The sequence below is a fragment of the Macrobrachium nipponense genome, chromosome 2 (assembly GCF_015104395.2).
Source record: "Macrobrachium nipponense isolate FS-2020 chromosome 2, ASM1510439v2, whole genome shotgun sequence".
Classification (NCBI taxonomy): domain Eukaryota; kingdom Metazoa; phylum Arthropoda; class Malacostraca; order Decapoda; family Palaemonidae; genus Macrobrachium; species Macrobrachium nipponense.
The window spans coordinates 139,026,943-139,046,970 of record NC_087201.1 but is presented as its reverse complement, the minus strand read 5'-3'; the positions used below and the strand labels follow the sequence as shown (position 1 = coordinate 139,046,970).

General features: G+C 41.3%; 1 protein-coding gene across 6 annotated transcripts in view; it reads right to left on the bottom strand.

The window, feature by feature from the left end:
* The window catches only part of LOC135221032 (PH and SEC7 domain-containing protein-like), a 183,265-nt gene extending 172,448 nt beyond the window's left edge, over positions 1–10,817 (bottom strand). For 5 of the 6 annotated variants that reach the window (XM_064258760.1, XM_064258761.1, XM_064258763.1 and 2 more), the window contains exon 1: positions 10,623–10,817. In XM_064258760.1, coding sequence (XP_064114830.1) covers positions 10,623–10,775 — 153 coding nt within the window. In that variant the 5' untranslated portion in view covers positions 10,776–10,817. The remainder of the gene's footprint in view (positions 1–10,622) is intronic. The other variant, XM_064258765.1, reaches the window with a different exon arrangement.
* Positions 10,818–20,028: the final 9,211 nt, after the last annotated feature.

Below are 20,028 nucleotides of genomic sequence, written 5' to 3'. Positions count from 1 at the left end.
GAATTTCAGAATGACAGAAGAAGAGACAGAGGACTGGCAGCCGTCGTTCAGTAAAGTAGAAATATTGCCAGGGTCCAAAAATAGATTTACGTATAAGCTTTGTAGTTGTAACTTGTATTCTTTGCAACAGTAAAGAAAGAAACTCTGCCATTCGTCTCATTCATTGCGTGGCTCTGCCTTATTCACTCAATATTTAATTGGTGAAACAAGAATACAATTACATCTTTAAGCATACCATTCAAAAGATTAAAGTTTCGTCAACATAATGTGATATATGAAATCGCCATACGAACTAAAATGACAATTTGTCGAAAATTGCATTTTTCCTAACTATACAAACCTGAGGTCCTTTAACAATAGGAAGTAGCTAGCGGCAGCTGGAACGGTCGTAAGTTTCGAACAAGGGGAGAACGGTAGTTAACTGCTTGTCCGACAGTAAACAAATCACTTTTGCTTTGTGGCCCATGCAAAATACGCAGAGTGAGGGGTGGCATGAGGAGGGACTAATATGTAAAGGACCTCAGGTTTGTATAGTTAGGAAAAATGCAACTTTTGCGACAAATTGTCATTTGTTCCGATACGTAATACAAACCATCGGTCCTTTAACAATAGGAAGACTCACTTCTTGGTGGGAGGAATCTGAGTCTTTTGATGAACAGACTGGTGTTCGTCCATCCCTGGAATGCCTCCCTGGTCGTAAGAGCGAGGGAGGGATCCAAGCCTCTGTCCGATTGATCGGGGTGTGCACCGCAGGATCAATGGTCAGACCTCTGGGCCGAGTACTAAGAGAGAGGCAAGCGTATCTCTTCGTACCAGCAAGCAAGAACTTGTTCCTGTTTGCAAGAGGCAACATAAAGTATGGGTTGTCTCAAGCTGGCATCCACTTCCTCCCCCTTGTTGGAGGAAGTGGTGGATATACGCTCCTATCCCTAGTGAAAGGGATAGGATGGGGCTCTGTTGAGTAGCTCACCTGCATCTTGTCCTTATCCAGCAGGGTGACGACCGTGTCCCTCTAACCACAGGTAGAGGGGAAGAAAAAGATGGGAAGAGGAGCCAGTCCACACCTCATTCACTCATCCATTCTTACGGTCACACCAGGACTCGATGCTGTTCAGCCTGCGAGGGTCTGGGTTCGCTACACAACGTGTTGAGCAGCCACCACGGGTCCCAAGGAAAAAGATCCAAGGACCTGTGGGCAATATCCCAAGAAGTAGAAGGAAGGGCATGTGGTCTGGTTGGACCAGACCCCTGCCTTCAGTACCTGCGCCACGGAGAAGTTCTTGTGGACAAGGCAGCATCTCCTTCGCATCGAAGGCGGTGAAGTCCATTAGGGAGGGGATTGTGAACGACTCGAACCAATCGTCAGGGACCGAAGGGTTCTGAGTCTTCGCTACGAAGTTCGGTACGAAATCGAGCGTCACGGATCCCCATCCCTGGATGCTTGACTTCGCAGGAGAAGTCATGCAGTTCCTCAGAGGAAAAGAAGGAAATAGTCGCATGACCTATCCCTCTTCTCTACTTCGGTGATGTCCAGTACCCATACTGGTCTGTCCGTTTGCCACGAAGTCTCTCGCATCCTCCTATCCCCATGCAGCGAAGTTCTCGGTAGTGGATAGGACACCGACACTCCATGGTGGGTGTCAATGGTATGGGTACTGTGACAAGCTATTAAAACGAAGTAATGGTTGCTTTGTAACAACCGAACTAAGTCAACAGCGTAGTTCGTAACTGACTCGGGCGCTCTGACAGCTGCCGACTGACTGCGTTCGGTAGGAGGCAAGTTGTCAAAGCATCCGAGTAAGTCACGTGACCTTCGCCTTAAAGGTTATGCCGAGAGACCAAGCAAATAATGTATTTGTTTGTCACCAATGCCGGACAGCGAGGTGATGATTCTCTTAAGGCATGTGCCCAACAGGCGAAAGTCAATTGCCTTCTAGAGACCGAGGTCCCTGAAGGTAAAACATCTCATGGTTGTTGAATCTCAGCTAAGGAGAAACAACACTATGTATCGTTGAAGACGAAGGTAGATATTGAATGCAACCTACGTCTTCACAGATGAATCGAGAGAAGGATTCTCAAGATTCATAACCTGTGCTTACAAATGACTGAAAACGCTAACCGCTATTTCATTGCTGTCCGGTGAGAAGTCGTAGTTGCAATGAAAGCGGGCGTTCTTCAGTAATGAAAAACACAGGGGAAAGCCGCCTGAAGAACTGCTTCTCATGGGCTGAACATTTGGAAGTAGAGCTGTCAGGTCGGAGAGTAGGCGATGTCTTCTGACACATCTTGTAATTCGGGTTTGAACATGACAATTGTACACCTACGAATACGAGATATTTTGAAGACAAACTCAGATGTCTGCAAAATCATTCGCATTATCGCAGTGCGATGCAGCGAGAGACTTGTACAGACTTCTGTTACCGTGCGGTAAACAGAAAGATGAAAGAGTCCAAGAGATATCTCTGTTTGAAAATTCTCGCAATGTCGAAGGCAAAGATGGAATCTAGCTTCACAGCAGTAGATGGTCCTTCATTATTGCGAGAATCCCCGTTAATCAGAGACCTAAGTCCATGATTGTTGGGCAGAGATACGGTTCGGTAGTCAATCAAAGCAGCAGGGAGAGAGACATACATGACCGTGAATCTCGGAGGCCCAGCTGATACTGAGCTGCTATCAGGCAGTTCAATACGCAGTAGTTGAGCCTGAGCTCTCGCTGACTCGTCATCCTGAGTTGCCAGGTAATCCCATTATTCCACGAAGGAATGCGTTCGGCTAGAACTACCGAGCATAAAAGATATGCTCGAGCAATTATATTTAGGCGAAACGAATTTCGGTAAATATAAAAGTTGAAATGGTGTTGTCGTGACAAAAACCATAAGTATACAAAATTGAAACTGAAAACTCCTGGGAGGTTGCAGGCAACCCCGAGTTGCAGTTCAATTAGAGAATACTTCTCTTATAAGTCGCAATCCGTAGATTAACTAGGATATGCGCCTACCCCTCGACAATTCAACTCCTTAGTAGAATCATGTCGCGAGGTTAATATACGTAGTATATTTGTAGGATTCTGAACAACGATTCTCCATCCTAAATTCTTCCTTCAAGAAAACAAAATAAGGATTGGAGATCGACCACCTTCGTTCTCTATTAAAGAGAGTGAAGGAGAAGTCTTCTCGAAGAAAGCTTCAATGGTGAACAGAATACTAAGACGATAGTTCAAGCCAAACTGGATATTCCCGTCCGATCTCCTCTATTCCAGTTGGTCGCCTACTGTGAGATAGTTTCTTTCAGCAGCAGTCTTCTTCCCAATGCTAGAAATTCCAGGAATTCGAGCATAGGCGAGGTTCCCGATTATCGTTGTAACATATCGGGGATTCTCGTCTCGCTCACTTGGACCGTGGTCTCGCGTAAGTGTTTGGAGATCGTAAAAAACTCGAACACTCTGAATGCGCTAGAAAATTCCGTAGAATTCTAAGCAGTCTGCGAAACCCCCACCGAATTCGTCAAACGATATCGGCTGGTGGTCCTCTCGATTCCCGTAGAAATCGCGAGAATGGGGCAGGATTTCCTCCTCAACGACCGGGCTTACGTCAGGTAGGACCCGAAGGTCCCCCGTAGCGCAGTCCCGAACGTGGGATCCTACAAAGAAATCTCTGTAGGATCCCTCCCCTTTCCCTCGTAGCCGTAAGGAGAGAGGGAATGGGGAGAAATTGGATACTCGCTCGCCTTCCCAGTGGAACTAGCAGTTGGAGAAGAGTAGGAGCAGCCATCGCCTTGCGGCGATGGCCTCTCAGAGTCTGGGAAAACGTATCGTCAGGAGAAAACGTTTTCCGCGGAGGGTTACGAACTCTCACTGTAGGTAAGGGTCTGCCGCCACTGTGAACGTCGTCCTGGGTGGGGCTGATCGACACCTGACAGGAGAGAGCCGATACCGTCCTCAGACTCATTCCAGTCCTCGTCGAGGTCGAAACCTCTCAGGAGACCGAAGGAGTATTTAAATACGGTGTCCTGAAGACACGTAGAAACGCCGCTGTCGCAGTAGAGGAGGTGGGAAGTAGCTTGATCGACCGGCCAGAACTGAGAGAGCCTTCTTGTCCGGAGACGAGAGACTCTGGTTCGAGACAGAATCGGCAAGCTCCGATCGCGGCAGACCCACCGTCGGTTTGGGCTCCCTCTCGGGCCCCAAAACGACTCGAGCAGAGACGTGGGCTCTGCTGGTGGGAGCGGCAATCCTTCCGCAAGGTCATTATGCTGACGAATCAGCTTAATGACTTCTGCAAATTCCTCTGTATCTCGGGAGGTTAACCGCGTCTTGCGAAGTAGGACCGTCCAGTCGCCCTCCAACAAGAACAGATCCCGAGATACTCCTCCTTCAGAAGGAGAGCAACAGCGGGCAGACCCCTGACGGTTCGCCTCCAGCTACTTGCGCGTTATGTCCTGGTCGGTACCATAGAACCGTGGCCTGGTCCATACGGCGTCATAGCGGGATCGCGAGCGGCGCACCTCTCGCGATCACTCCATAGGTACCTCGCTCCTCCCGGTGTAGCCCGAGGAGGTTGAAGGTACAGGAGAGGCAGACCTGACGCTCCCCCCTAGCTCGCTGGCAGGACCAGCGTGCTTGGAGGGCTGCTGCTGATCGTCAACCCGCGGTGGCGATCGAGCAGCAGGCCTAGCCTTGCTGCTCGCCTGGGGCGAGAGGCTCGGCTGAGAATGTCGACGCTGATCTCTAGCGTCAGGCGAGCTGTTGCTGGTTACCGTCCTCCGTCCGGTTCGATGGGAGCGGCGTCAGGTGACCTGCTAGGCTCGCTGTCGCGGTGAGACCGGCGAGCGTCCTCTCGGCGCGTCGAGCCGCTGGTACCAGCCGTGGCTGGTACCGACGGCCGCGGGGACCCCTTCCTCGCCTCAACCCGTGGCTGTCAGCGACCGTCACGTCACCCGAGCAGCCAGCTGGTCGCTGCGAGAGCGTCCACGGCTGGCCTGGCGAGAGTCGTCTGCACGACACTCGCCAGTCTTCTGCTCCGCGCTTCGGTCTTGGCGGCGAGCGAGCTCGAGTGTCAAGACTTTGGCTGGACGGTCTCCCGCGGGAGACCGTCCACTCGGTACTTCTCGCTAACGAGAAGCCGAGGCGGATCCTGGTTTAGCGGCAGAACCGCTAGAACCAGGCGGAGGAGTGCCAGCCGAAGCTGGTACTCCTCTGGTCCCCGTCTTCTTCTCCTTGGTAGAAGAAAAGACGGGCCCTGTTCCCGAGGGAGCAGGAGGACACCGCAGAAGAGCTCCCCGAATCGCCGGAGCGAGACGGGCCCTTAGAAGGTCCCAAAGGAGCCTTCTTAGGGGGGAAAACAAAACCCCGGGTTACCAGCTGGTCGCTGCAAGGAGCGGCCGCTGGCCTGGCAAGAGTCACCTGAGCGTCTCTCACCAGCCTTCTGCTCCGTGCCGCGTCTTGGCGCCGAGCGAACTCTGGCGCCGAAACTTGGCTGCACGGTCTCCCGAGGGAGAACGTACACTCGGGACTCCTCGCGAACGAGAGACCGAGCCGGAACCTGGCGTAGCGGCATCGCCGCTAGCACCAGGCGAGGAAGTACCAGAGCTAACCGATACTCCTCTGGTCCCCGTCTATCTCTTCCTTACGGAAGGGGAGACGGGCCCCCGCTCCCGAAGGAGCAGGAGGACCAGCAGAAGGACCCCCCGTCCCACCGGGGTGGGACGGGCCCTTAGAAGTTCCCGAAGGAGACTTCTTAGGGGGGAGGGGGGGAAGGCAGCCTTCTTCTTCTTCGGCTTATGGGCCTTAGAAGTCAAAGGGGAAGAGGCAGCAGCAGACGATGAAGACGAAGATGACAGCTTCCTCTTCTCCTCTTCCTCGTCAGCTCACGCAGGACAGTCGTCAGGTCCTCCATCCAGGCCGGAGCCGGGGCTATTGCCGAAGCAACACGGCCCGACTGCACCTGTCCGGAAGGACCTGGGACTGGGGAAGACACACCGTGGGCAGGACCAGCATGGACAGGCTCAGGAACCAGGAGCGACAGGAACAGCAACCTCAGGGCTCAGGAAGCGGCAGGAACAGCGGCAGCGGTAGACCCAGAAGAAGGGACAGCCAAGCCAACAGCGGGAATCACATCAGCGGCAGGTACGGCAGGCCCAGCGATCGCCTCGTAGAATCATCGGCAGCCAGCGGAACCTGGGTAACTGGCGGCCGGTCCAGGGGCGAGCTGCTGGAACAGCGGAAGTCTGGGGCAGGCAACACGAAGAAGAAAACAGGCGGCGGCGGCAACCCCCCCTCGGTACGGTGGCAGCCCTAGTAGCGGCAGACGGCGTCACCGACACAGCATGGGGAGTGTAGACCAGGAGGGGGGAGCAGACAAAGCGGCCGTGGTAGTAGTGGAGACCGCCCCAGTCCTCGCTAGACGCTGCAGCAGCCCGTTGATGCTAGGCACGCCCATACCTGTCCAAGGTCGTCTCCCACGGATGTAGCACCTGCGGTAACATAGATAGATTAGTAAGAGGGGTTCCCTCACGCACGGGGGAAGACATGCCCACCCGAACGCAAGGAAGACCCCAAATACAAAATACAACGAAGAAGCTGAGCGGGGGCAGGAAGGAAGATGAAGAATCGGATACCAAGGGAGTCGCGGGAGAGCTTTCCGACGACTTCCTGGCAGACCTTCGCTTCCCCTACCCCCGCACAGCAGTGAAAAGTAATATGAAAATGAAACAGAATACTGCCCTTGCGATTCACTTATAGAACTTAAATAAAGGGGAAAAGATCAATTCCCGGGTAAGAACGAAAAACTGATCCAAATAAATATGATGCTATCATAAAATATATATGAAAATGAAACAGAATACTGCACTTGCGATTTCACTTTCACATAAAATAATCGTAAGGATCAATTCCCGGGTAAAAACGAAAATTGATCCAAATTAAATTTCATGCAAATAAATAAATGAAAATGAAAAGAATATTGCAATTGCGAATCCACTTTCATTGCATTCTATTATACAAAATAAAAGGCTCGTGCCGAGCGCAATCACACTCTCGGTAACGAACGCACAGGGCAAAAATATAATGAAAAGTACTTATATTTTTCAATTACACACTTTCGCCCAAAATACATGACTCGGCGCGAGCGCGCCCGCCCTTGGCACCGAGACATAATTCAAGGGTTGGGTTCAATTCATTGAAAAGAGAGGAAATCGCCGCATCTACGGCGATAGCTCCATGTTGTTCATAATTAAGTAATGAAAATGAAAACAGTGTACTTACAGTTTTCATTTTCAAGTCAAACAAACCATTAGTAGAAAACACAATATAAACAAAGCCATACGACGATGAAGCGGGCAGAGGCGATGACGAACACGTCCTTCACAACCCGCGGCCGAAAGCAAAAGTGATTTGTTTACCTCCCAGTCGCGCGCCAAGCAGTTAACTACCGTTCTCCCCTTGTTCGAAGCTTACGACCGTTCCAGCTGCCGCTAGCTACTTCCTATTGTTAAAGGACCGATGGTTTGTATTACGTATCGGAACAAATAAGCACGTGAGGTCTTCGTAAAATATGTTTTCAAGGCAGTTTTGAAATCCAATATGGCAACAACCATGTGACATGCCGTTCGTAACCACAGCCAAGCCACCACTTTCCCAGCCTTCCCAGCACTCATTTGAACAATGTTAGCATATATATATGTAACATTTATTGATCTTACTCAAGAATGCAGTTGTAATCAGCATAATAAAACAACATTTTGTTGCCTATATTAGTGAAAGTATGAAACTCCTTACTCCCGGGGTCATGGTTTGAACTGAAATTCATTTTTACCTTGTAATCGGCAGTTTTATCCTTACTGCCATCACAACTGAAACTCCACAGTGCTTATTTGATTGTAATTATACCTGTTTTAGTCTTAATTCACTCCAAATTGCACTTGAACTACATTGCGGTTCCTGGTTCCTAAGCGCTCACTCCACAAACAGTTAAGGGCAGCACACAAGGAGGAATTAACATGTTAACCCCACTTAAAAGGGGTTGGGGAAAAGATGAGGAAAGACCGCTCCATGAATAAAGAATCCAGTTAGACGGAAAACCAGAACCTACACCGCCTAAGGAGGTGGTGCCGAACTCGAACCAAAGGTGGCTGAACTTCAGAACAACACAAGAAGAGAGAGGACTGGCAGCCGTCGTTCAGTAAAGAAGTAGAAATACTGCCTAGGTCCAAAATTAGATTTAAAAGCTTTTAGTTGTAACTTGTATTCTTTGCAACAGTAAAGAAAGAAACTCTGCCATTTGTCTCATTCATAGTGTGGCTCAGCTTTATTCACTCAATATTTAATTGGTGAAACAAGAATACAATTACATCTTTAAGCATACCATTCAAAAGATTAAAGTTTCGTCAACATAATGTGATATATGAAATCGCCATACGAACTGAAATAAGCATGTGAGCTCTTCGTAAAATATGTTTCAAGGCAGTTTTGAAATCCAATATGGTGGCAACCGCGTGACGTGCCGTTCGTAACCACAGCCAAGCCACCATCTTTCCCAGCCTTCCCAGCACTCATTTGAACAATGTTAGCGTACATATGTAATATTTATTGATATTACTCAAGATTGCAGTGGTAATCAGCACAATAAAAAGTAGATCTAGGGTACTTATCCGCAGCGGCCTAGACTATGGCAATTGCGGTTTTTCTATGCAGTTTTACCTACTAAACAAGAATTTTAAGTAATATTTATTCGGACGACTGTATTTTTAACCCCCAGGGGCCAGTACTAAACACGGCGAAATACATTGGACGCCCCAATCTCTAGTGGATGTTGTATCTGTGGTTACGTTCCTTGCAGTCTGTGCGGACAGCTTCTGTAGAAATACCCAATAAAACAACATTTTGTTGCCTATATTAGAGAAAGTATGAAACTTCTTATTCCCGGGGTCATGGTTTAAACTGAAATTCATTTTTACCTTGTAATCGGCAGTTTTATCCTTACTACCATCACAACTGAAACTCCACAGTGCTTATTTGATTGTAATTATATCTGTTTTAGTCTTAATTCACTCCAAATTGCACTTGAACTACCTTGCGGTTCCTGGTTCCTAAGCGCTCACTCCACAAACACAGTTACGGGCAGCAAACGAGCACACAGTTTATGACTTGCAAAGCTATATTCCCTTAATTGTTTACTTTACTCATTATTTAGTTTAACATTACTTCAAAATGTTTATTTAATTCATGTCTATCATCCCTTTTTGCAACCAAACTAACCCCGAAAAATTACAATAAATTTCTGAAGTACATACAAGCAGACGACGGCAAAATGACTCATAGTTGCCAATCTAGTGGAGCTTCACACATACGCCAATGCATTTACAAACTGTTTCCATGAATGCTAGTTCTCATAGTAATGCAATAATGAAAAAACTGCTCTGATATGTATATATACTACAAATAGATACGCTAATTTCATTTATTACTCGGGTTGGTGTAAGTTTAATACCCAGTTTGGAGGGTAAACACATACCAATTGGGAACACTGATAAACAACTGAAGAGCGCGAATGCCATTGGTACCGTTCACAAGCAAAACTATTGATACTTGAGTCAGGAATCTAGTTACTTTTTCAACAACGAATATTTTCAAATTAATAATCATATGTGAAAATATTTATGCAATTCATAACCTTATACTGCCATTTAACTATTTATTTAACTAATTCTCTAAAGCACGCTTCTTCTTCTTCTTCTACCAAAAATTGTAGTTTCCTTAAAAAAGCAGTGGTTGGAAGTCGTCGTTTATGATTTTTGTGAAGCAAGTGCCCCAGCGTCTGTGGGTACAAGTGGTGTGCAGATTTAGCACATGGAATGGGAAGTTTATTGCCACAAGCGACTCCGCAAACATCGAGATGGCGTCAATCTTCTGAATATTCTGAGTTGTAAGTAAAAATTTCGAAAGTGTCATGGAGATAGTGTGTACTGCGTATGGCCAGACTTTTCATTACCCACTGTTTAATCTTTAAATATGGCCTTAATTTCTAACTTTGGAGAAAATACTTTCTTTGAAAGGAGTAAAGGTCTCGAGCTCCTCCTCTCACCACCAACAACTCATGACTGATGACCATCTCCGGTGTCAGGACGTGTTAAAGTACTTTCTCGGAGGGTGGCCTCAAACACGGTAGTCAGTGGCTTGGCTAGTCCAGTCGGTTGTTTACCCAATGTCCAAGTCACCAGTCAAAAAACAAACTAGGCTAGCTAGTATTAAAAATGAATGTTTGATACTAGGCCTATTGCCCAACAAACATTGACTGTTTTGATAATTGTATCAAGGTCTACTTAACCTATAAAACCATAACCCTGACTAGTCTGTCATTCTACAGTCGCTTCCTAGGTTGGGGATAAAGTAGGTAGGTACCCTACAGTTAGCATGACTTTCAGACCTCATAGTATCGCAATTCACTTAACACTCCAAATGAATATTTAATAGTTATTTGTTTAACTGTGGCATAACTAACCGTATGTGCATTAGGAACCTTACGGGGCCTAACTACTAAAGGCCAGGAGAAGTTTACCAAATAAATGTCACCAAAATTTTGCAACAAGCAAAGTTTGCCAGATTAATTACAAGAGTCTAGGGTTACCTGACAAGAGTTTGCTGCAGGCGAGCCTTCAATAATATCATAAACGATGGGTGGGAGTTCTGATCCAGCTCCCCCGAGGATTGAAAATCCAAACCCACACGTTTCACTACGCTTTAACTTCACATATTTAACCACAGTCATCGAGTCGGCCATCTTTCCATCGGCCTCTCATCCTCGTCTGCTAGCAAAATATTTCATCTAAATTTTCTTTTGGCGAAAGATATATATTCTGTGTCTACCACAATAACACCTTATATGATTTTAATTTGTCTTTTTGTCAATTTCAGTATAAATAGTTTTAATACATAATTGAAAAGCAAGAATATTGGACATCCGTTTCGGATTCTCGTTTGACAATCAGTGTTACCAACATGTCAGAGGTATTCGCATGTAAACAAACAATATTATACCTTTATATATATATATATATATATATATATATATATATATATATATATATATATATATATAATATATGTATGTATATTATATAATAATATATATATATATATATATATATATATATATATATAGATATATATATATATAATATATAACATATAGTGTGTGTTTTCATAGTAGGCTACTCTCCTAATAAATCCTTCTTTGGAACTCCCATCATGTAATTCCTTTGTAGCCTATTTATTCTCTCCTCTTATAAACTTTCAGCAAAATCCTACATGGATACCGTGTCCCCCACCTTAAGTTCTTTGCAGTAATCCATCGCACTGCTACTATCTGAAATTATTCCTGGCGCCCTTTTTATATCACAATAATCAACTGACAGCCTTTCAATAGATCGCCTTTTGGATTATGATGTCTGTTGCTTCTATTCTTACAGGCAGCTCGATGCCAGTCCAACGTATTAACACCGGTTTTCTAATCAAAATTAAGAGTATCATACGATCTGAGCAACAGACATCTATAACGGAGGTTCCTGTTAGCGTTCTCGTAAAGTCTTAAACTTCTTAACTTTCACACTGGCTCATGAGAGTGATGAAGAGACATCACTATAATTAGTTAACAGAAACTGTCGTGCTAAGCACATATGCCACACTGGTTTTTTCCTCCTCCGTATCAGTTTTATTACTGAATTATCACTCTCCCTAGCTCCCATACCTCTCAGTATTCGAGCTATTTATTCATGTTCCCTAACACCATATGAATAGTTTTCGTTGTTTCTTAATATGTTTTCGTATTTGTCAAGTTATCCGTGTAAGGAGTCTCTCTCTCTCTCTCTCTCTCTCTCTCTCTCTCTCTCTCTCTCTCTCTCTCTCTCTCTCTCTCTCTCTCTCTCTCTCTCTCTCTCTCTCTCTGTAGATTAATTCTAAGCCGAAGTTATACCCTTGTACAAGGGTATAACTTCGGCAGTGTTAAGAAATGCTTTGTCCTTTTGTTTTATGTCTTTCAAATAAACAAGAAATAGCTAACTGATATCATAATAATATGACTAGATACAATACAAAAGATTTCCATTATAGGCAGTTAACACGCTACTCTCCTCCCAATACTGCAAGCATTATCTTTTGCTTAGACTTTCTTTTCCAGTACCTTTGAACCACTGAAACCAAAAGTATACAAGTAAATGAAACAAACTGGATTCGCTTAACAATGAAAGTTTTGAAATGGCTATTGCCTAGTGCTTGACAGCCAGCTCTATAGCTTGAGGTCCAAGCAGGCTACCTACTTGTTTACAAGTCCGCCCTCTTTGTTTCCTTGGAGTCTTGCTCAAAATTCCAAATCTACTTCCTTTTTCATTGTTCACTTGGCGATATTATTGCAACGTGACGGCTAAAAGAATCCTCTGATGTCTACTGTGTATAAAGGAAGCAACAGTACTTACAAGGTGACAATCGTCAAGTGTATCTCAACATTAAGGTTATGCTTGTTCTGAATGGAAAGCCTGAAGTTCACGTAATTGATTGCTTGGGTTATGATCCTACCAAACCTCACAATAAATATGAAAACAAATGACTAATAAATACTTGCATCTCTACTTTCCCTCACACACTGACCCAGCACTTACCTCTTGATCACCACAATCACCCAAGTCACAACTCTGCCCAGCCACTACTTACCCTATGGCAAACTTCTCAAACACACCTGCCACTTACATATTCACCCAGGCAACAGCCAATCAAACTCTATACAGTTTCATTCTATGCATTGCCCCTGGCCTTTGAGAACAATTCCTTCTAAAAAGACTTTCTCACCTTCCTCCCGAAATGAATCAGGCTTTAGCAGAAGTCACCCATTTCGAAGAACTATAGGCTCTTAAGGGGACTGAGGAAGGTGTAGATCACGGGTTGACAATCCTCATGGGAGTTATTGGGTTATTATCTTGAACTGAGTAACTGCAAAGTTAATGTTCTCAAGCTAATTTGCCTGCAATAGTAAGGTGAAACAAAAGGATTTCATGCCACTTTGGCTCTCTGCCGCTCTGGAGGCGCTTATAAAGAAAAAAAAAAAGTTGGTGAAATGGAAAGGAAGGCTTCGACTGGAAACGAGGGAAACTTCACGTGTCTTGATCAATAGAAACAGGACTCAAGATGAGTCCGAATCTTTTTGCAACGACCGATTCAATATGGGAAAATGAGAAGCGACCAGCTTAACCCAGACCCAATACATATATTGGCTTTGCTTAACCTTCGGCTTGAGAATAAGAATCTTTATCTTTGTCAAAGTATAAAATATACTGGAAATAATATCGATTCGGTGTAGTATGCATTGAGTAGTTTTATGAACTGGCGATCCTTGTAGGTTTAGGAAGATTCTTCCACGGAAACCGAAACAGTTAATGAAAACACTTTCATTCATTTCATTAACTACATTTGCAGCTGATGTAATAATAATGTATTTGGTTTTGCAGCTCTGTACCATACCCATGAAAATTTACTGCATAGCCAGAGGTAAATAATTTTAAAAAATTGTCTTTGTTTTTTTTTATGGAATTCTTTATATTTACAATATTATTGATTATATCAGGAGAGTTATGTACTTACTTCTCCTCTGTACAGTTTTTCTGAGTTCTTTTTTTCCACGTTATAAAAAGTGAAGGTCTAAAGGCTAAATGAATTATCGACCTGCAAGTTCTGACAACCCCGGGAATTCCTTTGGCCATGGGCTCTAGTCTTCCCGGGCCGAAACTTACCTGTGCATTGCCCATATCACCTGTTAAAACAGCAACCTGATCTCAAAACAAAGAGAAGAAAGCTGGTTTTATGTCGATCCAAATAAGACTGATTATAATTTTGTCTATAACAAATATTATTAATATTAAGTTTCGTCTTGAAGTTTAGAGCTTTTCTTTGTAAGGTAGTAAAGTTGTCAGTTAGTAATCACTGAGGAAGAGTAAGAATATTGCAATGACTCATCATGTGCTTAGTACCTTGCGGACGTGGTTGCGAAATTCCTGAGGGTGCCTGAAGACATTTCCTGGGTGACGCGATCACGCGGGTTAAGTCCCCGATGTATAGTAACCACCAACGCCCCCTTGGAATTTGTAATACGTTAAATTTATTTGATGCTGGAACAAATACTCACGCAAGCACGCACACACAAACACATTATATATATATATATATATATATATATATATATATATATATATATATATATATATATATCAGAGCGGTGGAACATGAAATTATTATGTGACCGGTGCTCAAATAAGACGTCAACACAGTTTCGAAAAGAAAAGTTGTTAAAACAGCGTCTGTCGTTATAATAAATGGGGGACAACATGCTTCCAACAAGAAAGAATTTAACTCCCTAGGATTATAACTTTTTGAGAACTTTCAAATATTTACTTGTCAGTGGTTGTTGCTCAATATTCCAAAAAAATGTTTCCTAAATGCCCTGAATATACAACAATGCACTTGCGTTTCCAGTGGAGACCCATTAACCTCCTTTATTAACAGGGATTAATGACAATAATCAGATGTTGTTGGCAATTATAAATAAATAGGTATCAGTTTTAAGTTTACAGGGTTAATGATGACAAATCGATTGAAAACAAACCCACTCACACACATAAATATAGATAAAAATATAAAGAGAAAAAATAAGTGAATAAAATTCCTCAAAAAATATGAGGGAGTTCTCAGAAAGACGTGTAAATAATTTACTAAAAGGTTACTGCTATTTCAAAACTTTAATGTTTTAATATCAAAAGGATGTTCTAGTTTCCGATAAGCAGCAATTTCCGGGGTAACGACAATGCGGTAACTTTCTATTATTTTACGAATGCTGTCACATTCAGCACTGGAGTAACAGAACTAAAACGTCTAAATTCAAATGGGTTTGTACCTGGTTAAATAAATTAACAGGTATGCCGCAAAGTATGTATGATTAGGGATCAGATACGTTGCCAATTTTCTCTGACCGTATTAAATTAATCTAGTTTTCTACATTTCTTCAGTCATTTATTCAAACTGCTATTTTTCAAAATATTTCATTTCTTATGTTCATGTGTTTCAGTAAACACGTGGAGAAAATTAATGGTGAGAGAGAGAGAGAGAAGAGAGAGAGAAAGAGAGACGAGAGAGAGAGAGAGAGAGAGAGAGAGAGAGAGATGAAAACTTAATTCATGGAATTTGAGGAAAAAATGCGGGGGGGGGGGGGAACTTTTAAAAGATCTTTATCTTTACACTTTGAGAGGTTTATTTTCTTTCATTTACTCCATTTACAAGCATACATTACAGATGAGAACACGGGATCAGTGGTGAATATAAGAAATCTTTCATTGGGTGGGAGGGGCCACTTAGGATTATATAATAATATATATATATATATATATATATATATAATATATATATAGATATATATAAAATCCATGCAGCACATATATACATAAATTTATATATGTTGCACATACATATATATACACACAGTAGTCGTAGTTGTTGTTGCTGTACAGTTCTTGTTGAAATAATCATTAACTAAGAACACCTTTGCTACTTATGATTTATTGAAAGAAAACAATGTTCTATTATTCATATCCATAGGGGGCGGGCACGTAACCAGGTGGGCCCGCCCCCCTTAAATCCGCCACTGCTAGTACAAAAGGGCAACAACTTAAGAAAAGGTCCATGATGAAGTTTAAAACCAAAGGAAGGAAAAAGTACATCATAAAATGCTAGCCACAGATAAGCAGGGGCACAGGGTACCGGATGAAAAGCTACTCGTACCCATAACTGCTGCAACATCTTTGAAGAATTATTTGTGTAATAAACTGCTTCACATACCAGGAATCTCGTCAGAATTCGGACAAAACTGTTGCACATGAAAACTATCATCCTCAGAGAGTGGAAACGACCACAGGTTAAAAGACAGTAAAAAAAAAAGTACGCTTTGCCAACGTCCACACATAATACTACGGGGCTTCCCTATGAGCAAAAGCCTGTGCTGGTATGTAGCCAGCTCTCTCTATTCACACGCTTACGCACACGACACAAATCATACCAGAAGTACGGAGAAGTGGAACACCAGATTATGAACATAGCAACAACATAGACTACCTGCAGAACAAAAGACTTTTTCAGCACCTTATGTAATCACAGTCTGATAAATCACTCACATAAGTCAATATGAAGATCAAGCCATATATCAAACTTACGGAAATGGTGAAATAGTGAAGAATTTAGAGGCAGATGGTGATTGTGACCTCATACTCTCCTACTAGATTACTTTCAAGAGAAATATATAAAGCTGAAAGTGCGTATCAAAAAGAAAAAAAAATCGATTCAAAAGAGAATTTGACTCTTCTAAACATAAAGAGGAACTTGGTTTAAAATATGTGAAACATAGCTAGTTTCTGGAATAACATATATACAATAGATAATGTTAACGATAGCGCATTTGTATACTGCTTCTCTGATTATTGTGTTTAAGTGTTTAGCTCAACACAGTCAACACTGCCTGCTCATTGTGGGGGAAGCTGAAATGAAAGACAGCATACCATGGTTTACTGATGAAATAAGACAAGGCAGGAAAAAAAGACGCCCTCATGAATATGGGAAGAAAGAGAGAGAAAAAAGAAGAAAACTTCAGAATTGAAAGAAACATTTTCCAAACTGAGAAATAGGAAGAATGTTGGTGAATGGTTTAATATTGAAAAGAAAGAAAAAACATCGCAGAAACAGAAAATATAGAACTTTCACATTACCTGACTTGAACATTTTATGAAAAATAAATAAAATACGTAACCGTTTTAAACCAAAAGATATTGAGGAAATAGCTTTTCCTTGGATATCTCTCCGAAAAACAAAGAAGCAGTGAAAAAAAAACTAAATACCAGGGAAATTACATAAAAAAATAACTTGAACCAATTTATCATGGCCGGCATTGAAATAGCAATAAATTCTTCATGAATTTTTCATATTGGCCCCTAAATCTTAACTAGGAATCACAACAGCATTACCATCCAGACAATAGGAAAACAGAATGCGTAAATTCAACTTTCAAGAATAAAAGATATACACAATCCTTACAGTAAAAAAAAAATCATTGATCACACAGAGAGCCAACTCTCTTTTAGAAAATAATAATAAAAAAAAATTCAATGAAACAGTATTGTGTTCTGGGACAAATGACCTACTGATACATACAGGTGATGCTAAATCTGCCATAGTAGTGCCAACAGCCGCAAGTGCAAAGTCTGGTAAAGTAACACATAAGCTTTATATAAAAGGCGCTGAATACGATGCAACGGCATGGTTTAACAGTTTCATCACTATAATTTTACAGTAAAAAACGAAAAGGTTAATCTTTCTCACTAATCACCGCATATATATATATATATATATATATATATATATATATATATGTATATATATTATATATTATATATATATATATATATATATATATATATATATATATATATATATATATATATATATATATATACACTCATACATACACACACACACACACACACACACACACACACATATATATTATATATATATATATATATATATATATATATATATATATATATATATATATATAATATATATAGACCTTTGAATGCATGGCACCAACACTGTTTGGTAAATTGAGCAACGAAATAAAAAAAAAGCAAAAACTTAAAGAGACATTTTGAAAAATCTAAAGACATAATACTAAAAAAAAAAACAAAAAAAAAATGATACAATAGAAATAAACTATACTTAAACTATATCTGACAAATCAATGGAGCATTCGGATGGGCCAAATGAAGACTGAGAGGAAGATTAAATAAATAATAAATAAATACAAATAAATGAATAAATAAACAAAGCTTGAGTAATTATATCATGTAAAGTTGAATATATTGTAAGAGCACAAATATACTTACTCTTTTTATCTTCCGTTTATCATATTCAATTAATTCTATAAATTATTTTTAAAAATTATTTATTAGGAATCCTCTAAACAGGAAACTGTCCAAGATCCCTTGGTTGCAAGTTACGTAATGAGGCATTAGAAAGACTGCTGTTTAAGTAGGCTTACCTTAATCTCTGACGAATGACGTTACTTTCTGAAGTTATGGTCAGCTGTTTACATTGAGAACAAGTTTTGTGCAATCTTGTCTTAAGACTGCCTCAGGAGTCAGGAAAGTGCCCGCCGAAATCACATTATTTGACATACGGCAAAAGAACGTAATTCTTAGCTGTAGTATTGTTTCTACTTATCTTTCGAGGGATATGGACACCTTTGTCAACTAACTGAAATTTCTTGGTCTTCCGAGCATGGGATCCGTATGTAAACCGGTTATCACTAAATATACGAGCATGTTCTTAATCCAAAAATCTTCTGCACTAAGGATATTCAAGAAGCAATCATCGATATTTTTTTCACGATGATTTCGATGTGGAACCAAGTCGCTCCAAACGACACTTCAGATTTGTTTTAGATCAGTACAAAATTTAATGCATAAAAAAAAAATTAAGCAAGATCACATATCAATGTGATATTCTCAGTATGTCAACAGACCACGCTGTAAGGTAAGACATATACTTACATTTACCATAAAACTGAACATATGAAGTTTTTCAGGACCGAACTTGCGAACCGGAAGGTTCAATCTCAAAATTAATTGCTTCTTGTTACTGAACTGCACCGGTGAACCTTCACATTCAAAGAATTTTTAAATATATGACAGTATTTAAATATACAGGACTTTTTTTTTCACTTTAGCTTTGTGAAATATAGCAAAAGGTCAATTTGGCTTACCCAGAGCGCTCAGAAAATAAAAACAACGGCGCGTCAGATTTTTTGTTTTTAAGGAATTCTCAAGTGAACTAAGCCATATATATATATATATATATATATAATATATATATATATATATATATATATATATATATGTGTGTGTGTGTGTGTGTGTGTGTGTGTGTGTGTGTGTGTGTGTAGATGTAAACATAATCCTAGCTAATGTATAGAACAAAACAAAACTCACGACAAATTACTTTATTAAATATTTTAAGCTTGTTTTGTAATTCTTGATACAAGCTGGCAACATGGAATTTTTTCAAGTGTAAAACAACAACAAAGAATTATCCTGACAATTTTTTTCAAGTGGAAAGAAAAGAATGATCTCACATGGGAAACAAAGCAAACTTATAGCCTGAGTATATTTGCAGGCTATTTTTATATCAAAATCAGCAAAGGTACTTACAATGAGAGTATCTAGTAACACGTACAACATTTGATCCATCTGTCGAAATTCTTTTAGTAAGCAAGACAAATAATCTGAACATGAAATAACTTTTGAGACTTGTAAACACGGAAGAGGTCTTTGTAAAATTTCAAGACTATTAGAAAAACGTGTGAAATTCCTGGTAATTATGCTGTCATCAATTAGATACAAAACATGGTTTTATTTCAAATTATAACAATCGCTTAAACAAAATAAACACTTTCCGGGAAGGCAATTATTTGATAAAAGTAAAAATGAAGGTGAATAATACTAACAAATGATGGGGCAGCTAAAATTTGTTTTATGCAGGAGGCCCGTGTCAATGTTGCATTACTTGATCTACAGATTTTTGAGGCAATAAAATAAATATTATAACGGTAACAAATAAGAGAGAGAGAGAGAGAGAGAGAGAGAGAGAGAGAGAGAGAGAGAGAGAGAGAGAGAGAGAGAGAGAGAGAGAGAGAGAGAGAGAGAGAGAAGCACTACTACTATGGTTTGTTTTGAGATATGTCAGATTATGTCACGGCATTGTTTTCCTTTTCCTTCAGTTGCTGGCAGTTTGTAAACAACTTTGAGAAACTGCAAAACCTTAGATATTTAATATTTTGCCATTTACATATTGACGATGAGTAACAATCAACTGGTGTACAATACAGATACAAATGCCAACAAACAGCATGTGTCTCTGCACGATGTGTTATTCATTTTAAAGAACGGAAA